Below are 17,013 nucleotides of genomic sequence, written 5' to 3' on the forward strand. Positions count from 1 at the left end.
AATAATGAAGAAAATAATAAATACCCCTTAAAACCCAAGTGTAAATATTTAACCCAGTGTGACTCCAGTGCAATAAGACAATCCTTAGCAACAACATGAGAACATGACAAGTAAGTTCATTGCTATTAAGAAGTTGGATATGGTTATTGTCCGTGAGAGGGGGGCAGAGAGTTCAGGAGCCTCACAGCCTGTGGATACAGGCTGTTGGCCAGTCTGGATGTTCTGGCCTGTATAGACCTGTACCTTCTCCCTGAGGGCAGCAGGTGGAAAAGGTGGCGCGCAGGGTGATGTTGGTCCCGCAGGATACTGTGCACCCTCCTCAGACAGCGAGTGGGGAAGATATTACTGATCTCTGGCAGACTTGTTCCAATAATTCTGCCAGCTTCTTTCACCACCCGCTGGAGTGCTTGCTGATCGGCCTTGGTGCAGCTGGGGAACCACACTAGAAATCCATACGTCAGAACGCTGCTGATGGCACAGTTGTAGAAGTTCAACATCAGAGATCTGGGAATGTGTGCGCTCCGCAGTCTCCTCAGGTAGTAGAGGCGCTGTTGGGCCTTCCGTACAACTGAGGTGATATGGTTGCCCCAGGACAGGTCCTCGGTCACAGTTACCCCCAAGAATTTAAAACTGCTCACCCTCTCCACCGCCTCACTGCCAATGAAGAGAGGCAGATGGTTGTTATGACCCCTCTTCCGGAAATCTACAATGATCTCCTTGGTCTTTTTGGTGTTTAAGACCAAGTTATTGTCGTGGCACCATGACTCTAGTTGTTGCACCTCTGTCCTATAGTTTGTCTCATCATTATTGGATATAAGTCCGAGCACTGTAGTGTCATCTGCAAACTTAACAATGAGATTGGACGCGCAGGAGGAAATACAGTCATGGGTGAAGAGAGTGTATAGCAGAGGGCTCAGAACACACCCCTGAGGGGCACCGGTGTTGACCACAAGGGTGGAAGAGGTGTTCTTACCCACTCTGACACTCTGTCTACGGTTAGTGAGGAAGTCCACAATCCAGTTGCACAGAGAGGAGTTAAGTCCCAGTTGGTGGAGTTTGGGACGGAGTTTGTATGGCCGGATGGTATTAAAAGCCGAGCTGTAGTCTACAAAGAGGAGCCGTGCATAGGTGTTCCTGTGTTCCAAGTGCTTCAGTAATGTGTGCAGCACTGTGGCGATCGCATCCTCGGTTGACCGGTTCTCCCTGTATGCAAACTGGTGCGAGTCCAGGGATGGTGGAAAAGCAGCTCTGATGTGTTTAATGACCAGTCTCTCCAGGCATTTGGCGGGAATGGGGGTGAGTGCCACAGGTCTGAAATCGTTTAGACATGTGGCATTTGACTGTTTTGGGATGGGAACGATGGTTGCTGCTTTGAAACAGGATGGTACCAGTGAACAGGACAACGAGGTGTTATATATAGAGGTGAAGACGTCCGCCAGGTCCGCAGCACAGTCTTTTAGCACCCGGCCCAGCACTCCATCTGGCCCGGCCGCCTTCCATGAGGATCAGTGACGCCGTTATTCACCCACCTCGGCCGCAACCTTGCAAGCGCGCAGATGCTGATCATGACATAGTGTGTCAGATCGTGAAAGCAGGTGCGGTCTTCCAGCAGCTTCGGCTCATCTGGTTGACCCCAAACATCGATCTGGGGAAGAAGATTCGTCTGCTCGTTATACCTACCGCGATCTACGCTTGTGAGACGCGGAAACAATCAGCCACGCGTCCTCTCTATGACAGTGTGACTGAGCGGCGTGTGTGCTTTGGAGGTCACATTCTACGCCAACTCCAGAATAATGACAAGATGCTGCAGGTGCAAACTGTCTGAATCCAGTGGCTGCTGTCCTGCGTGTTGATTAAACTGTTGACTCTTTGCTGCATCTAAACACGACGGCTTTAGATGATATGCCAGAGCACACTGACTTTTTCACCATCAGTAACTGCAGCGCTGCCAGAGAAATGGAGGCGAAACATTAATGACACCAACACTGGCTGTTAGACCCAGTGGTCCTCAAACATGACCCAGTTTCAGTTCACTAATATAAACAGGACTCTCATTTCCACCTGAGCGCTGTTGGTGCAAGTGTCGCAATTTAGACCACGCACATCATGTCGGTGCTGATTTGGAAAATGACACGAGCTCGCATGTGCAAATATACCCCGTCCACACATTCTGATGTAGTTTCTGAAGTACTCTTACTTCTTTGCAGCCGCAATTTATTCAAATAAAGATCATGTCAATGAATTACTACATGAAATTTTAGTTGTCATAAAGCTTGATGTGACTGTAACCGTTTGTTAAAAATAACAAGAATATTAAGAAATGGTTAAAAAAAATGGATACAGAGAGATGTGTGTGTCTGTGTGTGCGTGTGTCTGTGCGTGCGTGTGTCTGTGCGTGCGTGTGTCTGTGCGTGCGTGTGTCTGTGCGTGCGTGTGTCTGTGTGCGCGTGTCTGTGCGTGCGCGTGTCTGTGCGTGCGCGTGTCTGTGTGTGCGTGTCTGTGTGTGTGTGTCTGTGTGTGTGCGCATGCATGCATATAACATTTGGCCTGCTTTAAAAAGTCATAGGTTAACTGTGTTGCTGACCCAACTTCATTCTCAGCCTATATTTACACACATGTTTAAACAACAGCTGCTCCGTTAAATCCGTTTGATTTTTAGCTGCAAACAGGAAACGGGACCATTCGCCTTCAAAGTTGTGATTGCAGTGTTGAAGTTTCACTGTAGCTCAGCGTATGTTGAGGATGTTTGCAGACAAGTCGGCCTTTTTCATGCAGGCCGCTTGAAGGTGCGAGCTTTCACTGGAGGTTTTCGGTGCACCCTCTTTGTGACCAATTTCACCAGGTCGCAACCTCCAGCGGTCACTCAGCCGACCTTTGACCCAGCAACGGTGGCACAATGCACCAGGTTACAGAAACCAAGAGATGCATAACTGGCTGAAATTGCACCAAAGCGGCGAATATGATGTCGCTTTGTTGTACGACACTTCACCAGGGTGAGAACGGCCAGCATCTTCATCGTGCTCCTTTTAGTAATGTAGCAGATGCTCGGCAGCAACGGTAACTCATGGCTCTGCATTGCTTTGGAAAGAGCACTCTACTGTAGATGCAGATCATGGATCTGGTCTCACTCCTTACACTCCCACTAATCTCTCGAGTTTACATGTCAGTAGGTTCCATCTGCACGGCAAACCAAAAACGTTTTAATGTAATACAGTTTTATGTGATTTTACTCTCCCACTGAAGTAAAATCTAAGCTTCTAAATTAAATCAACTTCTAAACACTTCAGAGCTGCCATAAAACATGACTTGATCTCATCGTCTCCGTCCTCTCTGCTGCTGATGTAAACGCTTCTCTACTTTTTCTCTCCCCTCCTTGAACAGAAGACAAAAATTGTATTTCCTGTGTCTGTCTGCCGACTCGTTGAAGCCACCCTGGCATCTGGTGCTGTGAGAGCCTTTGAAAGGGCCTTTTTTATATAACGCCCGCTTCTCCCCCAGAGCTGAAAATTGGAGGCGCTCGGGCCGTGGAGGTGGAGGCCAGCCCCATTGTGTGCAGAAATGAATACAGTCGGGTGTAGATGCCACTGCTGTGTGCCAACACGCTCCGTTCACGTGGACGCCCCCACAGCCCTCGCTACAATGTGGACAATGGCCCCAAAGCTGATGTGCTTTTCTTTCACATCATACTTTGTCTGTGCATCCGTGTGTGTTGTTTTTATCATACAATCACTTCCCATTTTTATACATGTTCCTTTGGTTTATCACAGAGGCTTGATTTGTTCACTGCACTGCTGTCATGTTAGATTTGTAGTTCATTAGAGTAAAAGATGGAATTTAAAACGTCTTCATGCCGTTAACTGGAAATTTCTGCTTGCTTTAACATAGACAAACCAATCCATTAGTGCTTTCAACATGACATGAATCCCACAGTCAGTGTGCAGCCCCTTCTGCAGATTTAAAGGTAAAGGTAATGGCCTTCGTCTTCAGTTTCTTTTTATTTTTTATCAGCGAGTGCGCCGGCAGTTGGAATGCATTTGCGCTTCCTGGCCTTGGAAAATCTGAGGACAGAGGTAGCTGCTTTGTGCTGCGTCTGAGCCATTTGAAAGGACTCATCAAGCATTTATAAAGACCTGAAAAGCTTCTGCTAAAGGCTTTGAGGACATATAGGAGCAGCGGTGCAGTCAGTGTAGTGGCTGCACGCTCTGGAAGAAAATGTCAGCCTGACACTTACCCTGTCCGGCGTCAGGCCTGCCAAAGCATCCTGTTATTTTCATCTCTGTGATATCATGAAGGAAACTATGACAGGTCTTAATTTTTGGACACACAGTGGGACTCATCATCATTAAGTTGATAAGTTTTGTTTGGTTCAACGTTAATTTTACCTTTTTTAAAAAATTATTTTCTTATTAAGGCAACAGCATTTTTCTTTTGCGGTTTTTAGTTTTGTCCTCTCGTTTTGTTTCTAGTTCCCCTTTAAACAATATAAAACTGTAGGAATAATCATGAAGGTCCATAATGAAGTAAGGCGCCCTCTAGTGCGAGCATCTGTCAGCACCTGTTTCTGTGCAGCATAGTCACTGACGCCACGTCCGTATCACAACATGCAGTGTGGATCTGTGCGTTTGCTCTCGTGGGTGCTTTCTGTGTGGGGATCAGTTCCTCTCTCCAGCAGCAGAGCAGGCCAGACAGTCAATTAGTGCTTCTGCATCTAAACACAAGTGGTTCGCAGTGCTGATTGCCTCTTGTCTGCCTCACGAACCATCAGGCAGAAGAACGGCAATAATGGAAGGTGTAGGCGCTGCACAGGCACTCCTTCCTCCATTTAAACTGTGAGATCGATATTAACAGGTTTGAAAATGTGCATTGCGTATCAGAGTAGCTTAATATGGATTTATTAGTTGGGTGCAGATATCGGAAAGAATATCTTATCTGCCTGGCTCTTGCACAGCAGTCACAGAAACGGTCACAGCTCTCCTGGTAGGTGGCAAAATGCTCGAATGCAAACTGTCGTGCTCCCTCTGTGTTTATTAAGTGCTGAGTGACTGAAAGGACGACACATTCAGCTTTACCTGGAGTTAAAGGTCAAGATGTTTGTCTCTCTAACTGCATGCTCAGGTATACAAGGGTATACGTGCTCCTAACACACATTAATATTGCTTTACTAGCTCATCGGTGCGACTGTAGTGAAGTGAGATGAACCTAACTCTGGGTACGACTGTTTGCGATCCTCCTCGACTTCTCAGTTGATTGCAACTCTCATTACTTTCTTTCTGTATGTTACACGTTAACGTGACCCGTGGATTGCGATGGATCGTGAACCTCTACATCACCGGCGTCCTGTTCTGTGTCTTGCAGATAGCGACAGTGAAATTTCCAGTGGAACCGGCGACGTTTCCAAAGACTGTCCTGAGAAAATCCTCGAGTCCTGGGGAGGAATCCTCAATAGATGGTGAGGCAAAATGTGAACACACTGAGACCGAATGACAAAATACGTGCAGTGGCACTAAGCAGTGGAAGAAATGCACCATAGCGATCACAGTATCCACAATTCAACTGACCCAGCATGACAATAGCTGGGTGGCAGTCTGCTTTAGCTGAGGGCTCCTTCCATAGCAATGAACCTTCATCTGTAGCTAAGATTGTGATGCAGGTTAAAGAAAACTCTCGATGATTGAAAAATGGGTAAAACTAAAGGAAATTGGCAGTTTAGGCTCATGTTAAATCCCAGTTTTTATTGATTTTAAAACGTTAAGCTTGATTCGTACAGCCAAGTGTTTCCAGCTGGACTGACTGTAGCTTTTAGTTGTTTGGTCAGATATTAACCAAAGTGCAGAACATTTAGAATCGTTCGCACCTCCTTAAAATCAGAAAAGTCGGCTCCACTTTGCCTCATACACGGTGTGATTTCCACTACAGCACCATGACTGTTTTATGATCCCAGTTCTTATGGATTACCTACTCGAACTGCAGCTGAGACATTTTAATGAATTACCCTCGTCTTTGTCCCCACTCCAGATGGAGCGAGCTAAAGCGCGGCGCCTAATAGAACGGCCAGTTTAAAAAACAAAGTTTTTATTTGTTACTTCTTTAATTAATGTGTTGCAACAAAAAGCGTTTGTTACAGTAACTGCTGCTGATAAATTCAGCTTCAGACGCAGTCGTTAGAAAGAATAAGAGACGCTTGGTGCCGTTTTCCTTTCAGCTGCACCGACATCATGAAGTGAGTTTTGTTGGGGAAGTGCATTCATATGCCTTCAATGAATGTGTCATGAGAATATTTCAAGCATCATTAAAAAGAGATGACAGTGTATTTTTCTAAAGGAGGATTTTTTGTTTTTTTTGGGAGCGTGGCACTGATGTGCATCAGCAGTGGTGCACTTTCTGCTGTTAGTGAAATAGTTTCATGACACTCGATCACTGCTGTAATAAAGCAATACATCAGTAAACTGAGTGAAGCTGAGTTAATGTTGTTGTATCTTTATCATTAAGATTTACACTTCAGAAGGTGCGAAATTAAAGCTCCTGTCTTGTCACAGCAAAGAAGTGATTGTCAAAGAGCTGCATGTAAAGTCAAGTGACTGAATCGACATTGGAAAATAATGTGTGTGTGTGTGTGTGTACATCAGGCATGGGAACCTGTCCACTCGCCCGAAAGGTTTGTCCTCATTGGTCCGCAGCGGCATTCCTGAGCCACTCAGAGCTGAAGTCTGGCAGCTGCTGGCTGGTTGCCACGACAACCATGACCTGCTTGAGCACTACCGCATCCTCATCACCAAGGTAAACGCACGCGCACAGCAGGGATGGACAGCTGCTAATAAGAGTGCATTTCTAAAAGAAACACTGACGTAAGACTTTTCTACCACATCCTCACCTGAGGGCCGGCGAGGCGGCAACAAATCCACGGTTTTCATTATATTTGACCCTAAGATCTGATGTCGGCACATTCCTCCTGTGAATATGAACCGTGAGAGTGTTTTCTTTGTGTCGATGTTGTGCTTCCACGCTTTTAGCTGTAGCCGCCATTTTTGCCGTGCTTAAGTGAAAGCCAGACGGCGGGTGTGAATTGTTACGAGATCTCGTCACTGCGATGAGAGTGAATGAGGAAATGTGTTTCTGTACTGCGTACAAATCTGCGTCTCACCAACGCTTTTGTTACAGCTGTTCCTCTGAACTGTGTGTCAAATCGGAGAAGGCTGTAATTTAGCGGTGACATTTAAAGGCACGCGGCGCCGTCTCGGGACTGTGACGGCTCGTGCTGCCCTTTGGCCTCCCACGGAGCAGGAATTCAAAGTGAATTTTTGGACCTGTAGTATTTAACTATTGCTTGTTGTTCTGGCTGCGTTCAGGTATAGCACACGGGCTTGCACAAAACTTTTAGCCGCAGTGTCACACTGGAGGAACGGCTCTCCAGGCTCTCTGAAGGTCCTGTTTCATAATGTGCCATTTAACTGTGGCTTTATTTATATACTTCTGTTATAGTTTCATCTGATCTTTCTTAACTTCTTATAAACGAGTAAGTCGAGCGCCCAACTGTACCTAAATGCGGCGGCAGAAGGATGGAGATCTTCAGTTTCATTGGTAATAAAATAGTTTTTTCTCTTTGCAGCACAGAGGCCAGTGAAAGCACCTGCCTCAATCAATAAGCACTAACAGAGAGAAAGCAATAGGGGTGTCGACATGAAGCGTGGAAAATTGAGCCAGCAAAGAGTGTGAACCCACAAATATTAGGTTTTAGTGACTGAAGGGAGAAAGGGAACGCGTGCAAATGCCAGGATAGCGACTTTCACTGCTGTGTGGATATCTCTGGTCCTTCTTTTTCTGTTATCGTTATCCCTCGTCTTTCTTTTTCGTCTTCTGTAGGAACAGTCTTCTTGCTCTTCTTAGATTTCCCTGTGCCCCTCTCTGCATCTCCTATGCTCCTGTTACATAAGACTAAGCTTCTGTTGTTCAGCTCATTGCGCTGGCTTGGGCACGCCCACATCTTCTGTCTTGCTGGAGTAGTGATGGTATTGATAGGCGGTTGGTCGGGCTATTAATAGCTGCACCAAATGAATGGAACTGAGGGAAGATGTAGCGGGGAGGGAAGAGGCAAAGACCAGCAACATGAAGGTGATGTGGAGCTCGTTTATACCTCTCTGGGCCTTTAATGCTCAGCACCGTGTATCACCAGGAGCCGTGTTATGGACCTCTGGAAAAATCTATTTCGAAACCACTAATCTACTCAGCATTTAGCAGCATGTGACCCGTGGCGTGCTCGTATAATAGCGCGATACTTGCAATACACTTAAGTGTTGCGCTGCTCTCATTTACAGTCATCACACACAGTCGCAAATGCACACTGTGGCCTCGGGGCATCTGAGACATTCACAAATAACTTTCTGGGCTGGCGCAGCGCTGTGTTTGAGGTCGGGAACGGCGGGTTGCTGGTGACATTTGAACAACCTTTTCATGTCCCCAGAGCCGAACAAGCCCAAGGTGTGCCGCCACGCTTGAACCCACAGCTTAAAAAAGCTCAGCCAGCTATTTCCAGTCCTGCCATCCCAAAAACAGACGCCGGACTCGCGTCTTAGCTTTGAAAGCTGTAATGGAAGCATGGAGGGAAACTGCACAGCAGGCAGGACCTCAGCGTGACCAGCGCAGGACATTTCAAAGCTGCTAAACACTGACCTGTGAATTATTCATTCATAGAAAGGCACCGAACTCAATCAAGCTAGCTTTGCAAAAGCAGTTTGTTCCACTCTAACTTTGTTACTGACTTGTAATTCAATTATAACTATTTCACTTCAGTTTTATTTCTATAGCATCTAATGACGGTCACCTCTAATGTCGAGCCCAACATTTCAACAAATTCTTGCACCTTGCACCCATTTTCCTTAAAAAAACCAAAGAGGGTGGACAGCTGAGGACTTGCAGCGTGTATAACCTCGTCTGTGAAGATGAGCTTTTTCTGTGTGTCTTTCATTTCCCGGATCTCACCTGGTTTCCTCCCAGGACTTCTAAGGTGCTTTCCATTTCAGTGAGCAGCCAGCTTAGTGATGACATATAAAGTCTGTGTGTAATCAAAGGTAGCATCAGCCATGCAGCCAGGCTGGAATAATACTACACCCACGCCTAATAATGCTCATAAAGATACACGGAGCACAATGTACATAAGAGAGGCTGCCATGGTAACTGTGAGGGTCAACAGACTTTTCTTTGCTTGAAGTTATCGCCATGACAATTCTGTCTCCTTTAGCCTTTGTCTCAGTCTTCCTTCGCCTAATGAGTTGGTGTTCTGCCTTTGAAACCTGCAGTAGTTGTTTATGGATTTCACATAGTCACTGTGGCGACCGCTGCACGGTGTTAAGAGAAATCCACGTCTTACTTCACTAACATTCATTTTGTTGCCATGTGATCCTTAGTTTTCCAGTTTGTGCACACATACAAGCTTTTCTCTCATCTTTTATATATGTTGACATTTTCATACTGACGATAAGTTTTCACCCTTGAGGTTTGAGGTTTCCCATCACTGCCTGAAAGACAAATCCCTGTGGTGGTGTCAGCCAATCAAAGCCTCTCGCACACATTCGTACACACTCGCCTCGCTGTCCCGTCCTCCTTTATAGTATCTGCGGGGAACAGCTGCACTGCACGTCTGCAGTACAGCCAAGCAACACCGCTTCCTACAATATAGGTCTATTCACAGCACTCTCCCTCCTCGGGTCTGTGTGCCTGTCCATAATGCAGTTTCCAGTCTCCATTCACCGACAGTTTCCACAGTAGGAAAACCGTGGAGGATGTGCTGCCTCTGATCCACAGCGTCAGAAACATCAGTATCATTTCTGTAGTTACTGAAGGTTGGCTAAAAACTGACTCGACGACAGATTTGATGTTTACTGAGGACCCTCTGCTGTGTGTGTGTGCGTGCAGCTGAAATGGTGTAATCAGTCATGTTAATGTGGTGCCGCTTGGACACGTCTGATTAGATGCAGAATTTTTAGTATTGAGTGAAATTAAGTTGCCATGCCAAAGTGAATAAAATGATTCTGGAGTTTTGCTGGTGTGCAGTGATAATTGCATCGGCCGTCTGTGCTGACACTGATATGACGCCCGCATTAAGGAGATTTAGCCAACCTCATCTCTGGTCACTTCTTTGTCCAGTGCTCCGTGTCTTTGCCTCCACTGCAGTCGCAGCAGCTCGTATCACCTCAATAAATCTGAACGACCTGCAATGAACAGCATTTTCATCTGGGTGTTAGATTAATCTTAAATGTGATTTGTCAGGATACAGCAGTAATGTTGTTTATCTGCAGATTAAGTGAGAAAAACTTAAAGCTGCTCTGGGATGGAATCACTTAGTATAATCAACAAAATCTTATTTCATATCCTTGAACTTCGAGACTCTCAACAAGGGGCGTCCTGTTTGAAAATACCGTTTGCAGGGTTCTGTTTGTAAGAGGAAGAACGAAGTAGTTGTTGCTACTTTATTTTTGTTGTAGGAGATGAAGTGATTAGTTGGTGTGTCCAATGTAACGGCGAACAGCCTGCCACTTTCTTTACCGTGCTCTGGATAAACCACCAGGCCAAACACTTTTTAATGTAGATATAAACTCCCTGCTTATGCTGGTACATTGCTGTTTAGACTGAAATCAGCAGGAGCCCAGGCATGGAGGAGGGAGGGATGCTGGGAGGCAGTGAAAGGTGAATCAGCCGCCGCCTTTGTTTCCAAGTGGCCCCGCTGGCTTTGTTTTGGAGCAGAATGAATTATTAACGGTGGCCTTCTGGTCGTGTTTTTCATCAGTGTCCACCTCCAAAGGTAAAGAGCGCTGTGATGAGAGATCTCCATTGACTGGCTCCTTCCACAGTGACAGCACAACTGTCTACCTGAACTTCACCTGATCTATTTTAGTGTTTTTAGGTTGACCTGTTTCAGTAGAATCGAGTCTCATTTTGACTCGAGCATACCGACTTCTATATTTAGTCAAATTGTAACACTTTTCCAGAGTAACGGCTAACAACATAGCGTTACCAAATAAATAGTGTATTCAGTATGATGTTATTTCCCACTGCCTGTCTTTGCAACCTCAAGTCAAAGTTAATTGTGCACTTTTTGATAGATGTGCGTGTTGCTCTCAAAGATTATTGGTTCAGTAATGTACGTAGGAGTTGATGTCACCTTAAACATGAGGGTTTAGACATTACGCTACTATTAAAGTCAAATACTAAAATGGATTTAATAATCATGAATGATGTCGTAGTTTATAGATTCTAATTACTAATATAAACAGAAATATTTACAATGAGAAACTCTTACGTTCTGTTTTGATCCCTGAGCTATAATCTGTTTAAAGTCATCAGGTCTGTGCAAGCCTTTCTTCAGCTTTTATGTCCTGTCATAAGCTGCTGCATTACTGAAGAAATGAAATCGCAGGAGCTCCTATTATTATAAGATCATACACATTTACCATTATATCCCAATAGCAGTGTTTCTTGAAGCTGCATCCCCCGTTTTATTCAGGCGATGCATGTTTGTTCTTTCGCTCTGTGTGGCTTTGGCCTATTGTAGATTTTTATTATTATTTTTTAATATAACAGTCTTCAAAAAATCACATTGAGCTGGCTCATATGCTCCACAGTAACCGTGCTCGCTCGCTGGCTTATTTCAGTTCACGCCATGGTCGCTCCATTCAGACGTTAATGTGTCGGTTTGTTTTCCAGAGTAATTAAAGTTGTTTTCTAGATGTGTGCAGTGTAACGATTTCCTGTCAAAATGACCACTCCTCAATGACTTTAATGGTTTCTCAGTAATATTAGCAAAGTTTCAGTTGTGTATGCATCATGCTGGCCGGTTTCTTTCCATCCACTCTTTAGATTAGCCAATTTACTGTCACTTGATCCCTTTCAGGATGCTCCCAACTGGCTGAAATACCTGGCAACTGTAACTAAGGGGCAGAGATAAGTGTGCTAAGCTGTTGGTAAATAAAGAAAAGAAACCTGGAGTCTGTTTGGATAATGCAGAAGATGCATTTTCCAATAATTAAAATGTTTCTTATCATACTGGAGGTTAACTGAGTGTTCATGTACATTATGTACACTTTGTTTGTGGCAAGCTGAGACTGAACACTGTACATATTATGACTCAGCGATGTTATGAAATTTGCATTTGAATATTTTTAGATTCAGTAGTTTTTGTTTTTAAATACATAAAGCTGCTCAACTGCAGTTAAATAGTGAATAGTGTATGTTTATGGTATGTGTGCAATGAAGGGCTGTGTGACTAAACAGGAAAGGGGAGAAAAAGTGATAAGGGCTTCACTTAATAGAAATAGTTTGAGAGATAAGTGATATGTAAATAGGAAATGTATCCAAATGTACCTCTGGGAGAAAGCCAGTCTGAGGCAGGATAATGTGGCAGGGAGCCTCAGGTGCAGCTGGGAGGGGAGGAGGCGGGGCTGTGAGCAGCGAGGAGGGTGTGTGTGTGTGGGTGTGTGTGTGTGTGTGTGTGTGGAGAGAGAGAGACTGGAGTGTGCAAGCTAGAGAGAGTGTGTGGTGAGGGAGGGAGGGAAGTGTAAGCCAGTCACAGCATCTCTCCTCACTGCACCAGGGCTGAGGGACTCTCCATCCCCTCGCTTCTCTCGCTGCAGATTTAACTCATTTCCATCAGCGCAGTCATCCCCCCCTTTTTTTGCCTTTCATTTTTACTTGCTGCTTTGGACAGATGCATTGCATTCATATCCTTCAGTGTGCCAGGATCTGAGGAATTATTAATTAAAAACGTGTTGTTGTTTTTTCCTGTTCATCTAAAATAAAAGGGACCATTTTCAAAAAAAGACCGGGACTCCGACTGGGACTTTTCTTCTCTTTATGCTGCGAGAGCGGATTCCCTTTTGTTGTACCGTCAGTGTTTTGTTCAGGTGACAGCTGTACTGAGAGAAGAGTTGGATAGGACCCCCTCCACAACGCTTGAAAGGACTAAGGCAACTTGGAAAATCTGCGGCTGCATTAAGCACTTGAGGACAAGGTCCCGAGCCCTTCTAGGTGCTGCCAGATTTTCAAGAATACCACAATGAAAATGGAAGTGTCGGGTAAATAAGCCGACTGTCGATTCATTCCCAAACCCCTCTCTGCAAGTGTCTGCGACAGGATTGCTGTGGAGTCAAAGTGATTGGAGCGCTGAGTTATTCAGGTGGCCTCTCATTTCTCCTGGAAAGTCCTCGCGTCTGCCTGCATCTGACATCAAACACTCATCAGCCGCTCGACTCTTACGTTGGTTTGTCTTTTTCACAACTTGCAGTCCAGAACACTGAGAGGCAAGTTTGCACATTTGGATTTAAACTTCACATTGTTGGCAGAAGTCATCTGGACGTTGGGATGCTTTACCTCATGCTGCCTAGGGATGCCTTGTAAACACATTTCCCCTCACCACTGTGTGTGCTGAGAGAGCTGTGACATTATCTCCCGCGGAGATCCCCGTGTTGTTCTAGCCCGTGTCTGTGTTTTGATTCAGACAATAGCTGGGCATACACGGGCTCCAGACACTGGCCGGAGGACCACCAAAATAAGGGAAGCCTGCGGTTACATAGTAAACACTCTGGCACACAGTGAAACTTTGGATTGTAATAAAGAAATGAATTTAATTATACATCGCTGATGCTTTAATTAAACATAGCGATCACCTAAAATGTGTTTTGGAGCCACAGCGGCACCCAGAAAATCTCAGCTGTTCTTAAGGAGTGAAATAGAAATGCTCCATTATTGTTGGGGCTCTTTAGTGAATCGAGTGGAGCTTTGGACTTTGCTTTAACCTTGTGTGATTTCCTCCCTCGCATCATCTTTGCTCTCTGCCCTTGCGAGGACATCTCCTGCCCTCAGCCTCCTGGTGGCAACTCTCATTTAAATCAGACGATGAGGCCACCGACTGCAAGGCAGAGCGGCAAGTGAGCTCACCGCTGGGATACGTGCTGGCCGAAGCTTTAGGTTTACTGAAGGAATGCACTTTCTTCGTACTACTGACCGCTGCCCACCCACTACTTTCACTGACCATGCATCATTGGAAAGGAGAGCCGAACGGGTTGTCCTACGCTGCTGGCGGCTGCATTGATTTTCCTCCAGTCTGCGTTCATTTGATCGAGACCGAGCAGCGATATGAGAGTAAGGCGAACGAAAGCGTGGGCACGCTAGGGAGCATGTTCAGCTCTGTGAACTGAGATTGGCTGCAGACGCCTGGCGAAAAACAGGAGGGCGACAGGAGAATCTCCAGTTTCGGCCCAGCTGCCTTTATGGGTGACACGCTGCAGTCCTGACCCACCTGGACGGCACCCAGAACAATGAACCAGTCTGAACTGACAACAGACCCTTCGATCACTGCCAACGTCAGCCATGGAGACTTCGTTCCTGGCAGGGCCTCGAACCACTCCTGTCCCTTGGGCTGGGGGCTGAATGGAGGCCTGGATGCTTGCATTCTGGAGACCGCTGTCATCGTGCTGCTAACTGTACTAATTATTGCTGGGAACTTGACGGTGATCTTTGTGTTCCACTGTGCCCCTCTGCTGCACCACTACACCACCAGCTACTTCATCCAGACCATGGCCTACGCCGATCTGCTGGTGGGGCTCAGCTGCTTGGTGCCCACCCTGTCGTTACTCCACTACCCAACCAGTGTCCAGGAGCCAGTCACATGCCAAGTTTTCAGCTATGTCATCTCTGTTCTGAAGAGTGTTTCAATGGCCTGCTTGGCCTGTATCAGCGTGGACCGGTACCTGGCTATAACGAAGCCGCTGTCCTACAACCAGCTGGTGACTCCGTGCCGTCTGCGAGGCTGCATCACTCTCATCTGGGTCTATTCCAGCCTGATTTTCTCCCCCTCCTTCTTTGGTTGGGGTAAGCCGGGCTATCACGGGGATATTTTCGAGTGGTGCGCACACTCTTGGCCCACCTCCGCCCTCTTCACAGGCTTCGTGGTGTGCTTGCTCTATGCGCCTGCTGCCCTTGTGGTCTGCTTTACCTATTACCACATCTTCCGCATTTGTCAGCAACACAACAGGGAGATCAGCGAACGACGTGCACGTTTCCCCAGCCAGGAGATGGAGGCCGGTGAAGGGAATGGTGGCGGGCATCACGGGGGGCACGGGCCGGATCGGCGCTACGCGATGGTACTCTTTCGCATTACCAGTGTTTTCTATATGCTTTGGCTGCCCTACATAATCTACTTTCTTCTAGAAAGCTCCCACGTGCTGGACAGCCCTGCCCTCTCCTTCATAACAACTTGGCTGGCCATTAGCAACAGCTTTTGCAACTGTGTCATCTACAGCCTGTCTAATAGTGTGTTCCGGCTGGGCATGCGCAGGCTCTCGCAGACCATTTGCTCCTTCAGCCACTGTGCTGCAGATGACCGGGACTTTGGCGAGCCTAAACCAAGAAAGAGGGCAAACTCGTGCTCCATCTGAAGCCACGTCTCCCACAGGATGAGGAAATAAGAATCCCAGCATGCTTAGCAGCTAGTTAACTCGTAGTTAAATTGGCAGGGCTCAGTGGATAACTGTATCAACCTTTTTAGCTGATAACTGTGACATTATCCTGGGCACTGGTAATTGCATTAAAACCCTTTCAAGGAGATGAATGCAGCATCTAAACTGAGATTTCAAGCGAAACGGGCGCTCTGCGGTGGCTTTTACTCTACATTACAGCGAAGGCTCTCTTAGCCTTTACATCTCTGTGCACATCATCGATGAGATCGGATCTACCGGAGAGACAAAACTGTAAATGCCAAAACATTCATAGATATCTCCTCACAAATCAAATGTGACCGTTTCATGTCTGTTAACCTTTGCTAGTGGTTGTGATTCAGAGCAACCGTCTAATGGATGTCTTCATGCTCTTTGTGTGTGGATACAGTGTAATCTACAGTTGTGCTCACAGACCTGTTTAAAGGTTCTAAGTGGATATTAGACGTTTCCATATCAATGTTACACGTACGACAGTGACAGCAGCCGGTGTGCTGCTGTGACAAATACGACGGAAAATGGCTTTGACTGTTTTTAAGAAGTGAGCAGGTGGAGTCATAGTTATGTCAGGTGTTCTGCCCCCCCTTGATTGGGTGATCGGTTACAGCTGAGATTTAAGCTAAAGATTTTACGACATGAATAAGTGCTGCTAATCTTAGAAAGTAAACTTAATGTAATTCTGTTCTGACAGTATGCAGATCATATCTCATATACCAAGGGACTGTGCAGCTTTAGCACTAAAACCTTTAAATGAACAAAATTGCTTAACACAGTTATTTATTGCTGGTCATCAAATGTCCATCAGTTCAGGTGCTGCTGTGATTGGGCCTGTATGAGATTGTTAAACAACTTTAATTTGACCTGAATATCATCAGCTGATTTGTGCTCCCCCCACGACAAAGCACCTTATTTCCAAACTGGAACAAAGCATATGTCAGGCTTAGCATAGATTCATACTGTGACGCTTAACTGAAGTCAGTGAAATAGTGCAAGGTCTCCCTCTGTGCTTTGTATTCCTGACGTTCCCATTATGAGCGTTCAGTCAGTTTGATGCATGACTTCATGATTTTGAACCAGCCAATAAATATCTTTTCTTTATACAAATGACAGCTGGATTGTGAACACAGATGAAGATGCAGTATAAGTGTCACTGTCCAAATCTTTTCTTCTACATGAGCTGCTTTGAGGATGCAGATGTTTTACTGTTGAATGTGGCTTTGAACCCACTAACACATTCACTCTGGTGCGGGGCCTCAGATGTCACAAGTTTCTTGTGCTTTGAGTGGCTCACGTGAAGGATAGTATTGAGATGACAGGGGCTGGGATTAATGTGACCTGATCTGTTTGTTAAAAAATGACAGGGTAGACGTTTAAGGCTATTGGTTGTTTACCTCGTCTTTGTTCGTTGAACTGGTCATCTGGCGGTGCGCTTTATTTTTGCCTCGTCTTTTATTTCTCCCAGTTCTGAAATAGACGTGAAAATCTATATAACTATATAACAGACTGACTCCCACTTTACCACAGCACAGTA

General features: G+C 45.8%; 2 protein-coding genes across 3 annotated transcripts in view; both read left to right on the plus strand.

Moving 5' to 3' along the window:
- rabgap1l (RAB GTPase activating protein 1-like) overlaps positions 1 to 17,013 on the plus strand; it is a 91,910-nt gene that overhangs the window by 17,942 nt on the left and 56,955 nt on the right. For both annotated transcript variants that reach the window (XM_026147220.2, XM_026147221.2), the window contains exons 12-13: positions 5,356 to 5,449; positions 6,627 to 6,777. In XM_026147220.2, coding sequence (XP_026003005.2) covers positions 5,356 to 5,449; positions 6,627 to 6,777 — 245 coding nt within the window. The remainder of the gene's footprint in view (positions 1 to 5,355; positions 5,450 to 6,626; positions 6,778 to 17,013) is intronic.
- Positions 14,176 to 15,555, plus strand: gpr52 (G protein-coupled receptor 52). Its single transcript, XM_080292114.1, has one exon. It carries the CDS (start codon positions 14,307 to 14,309, stop codon positions 15,423 to 15,425), a length of 1,119 nt encoding a protein of 372 aa, XP_080148240.1. The 5' UTR covers positions 14,176 to 14,306; the 3' UTR covers positions 15,426 to 15,555.

This window comes from Astatotilapia calliptera, chromosome 17 (genome assembly GCF_964374335.1).
Source record: "Astatotilapia calliptera chromosome 17, fAstCal68.1, whole genome shotgun sequence".
Lineage (NCBI taxonomy): Eukaryota > Metazoa > Chordata > Actinopteri > Cichliformes > Cichlidae > Astatotilapia > Astatotilapia calliptera.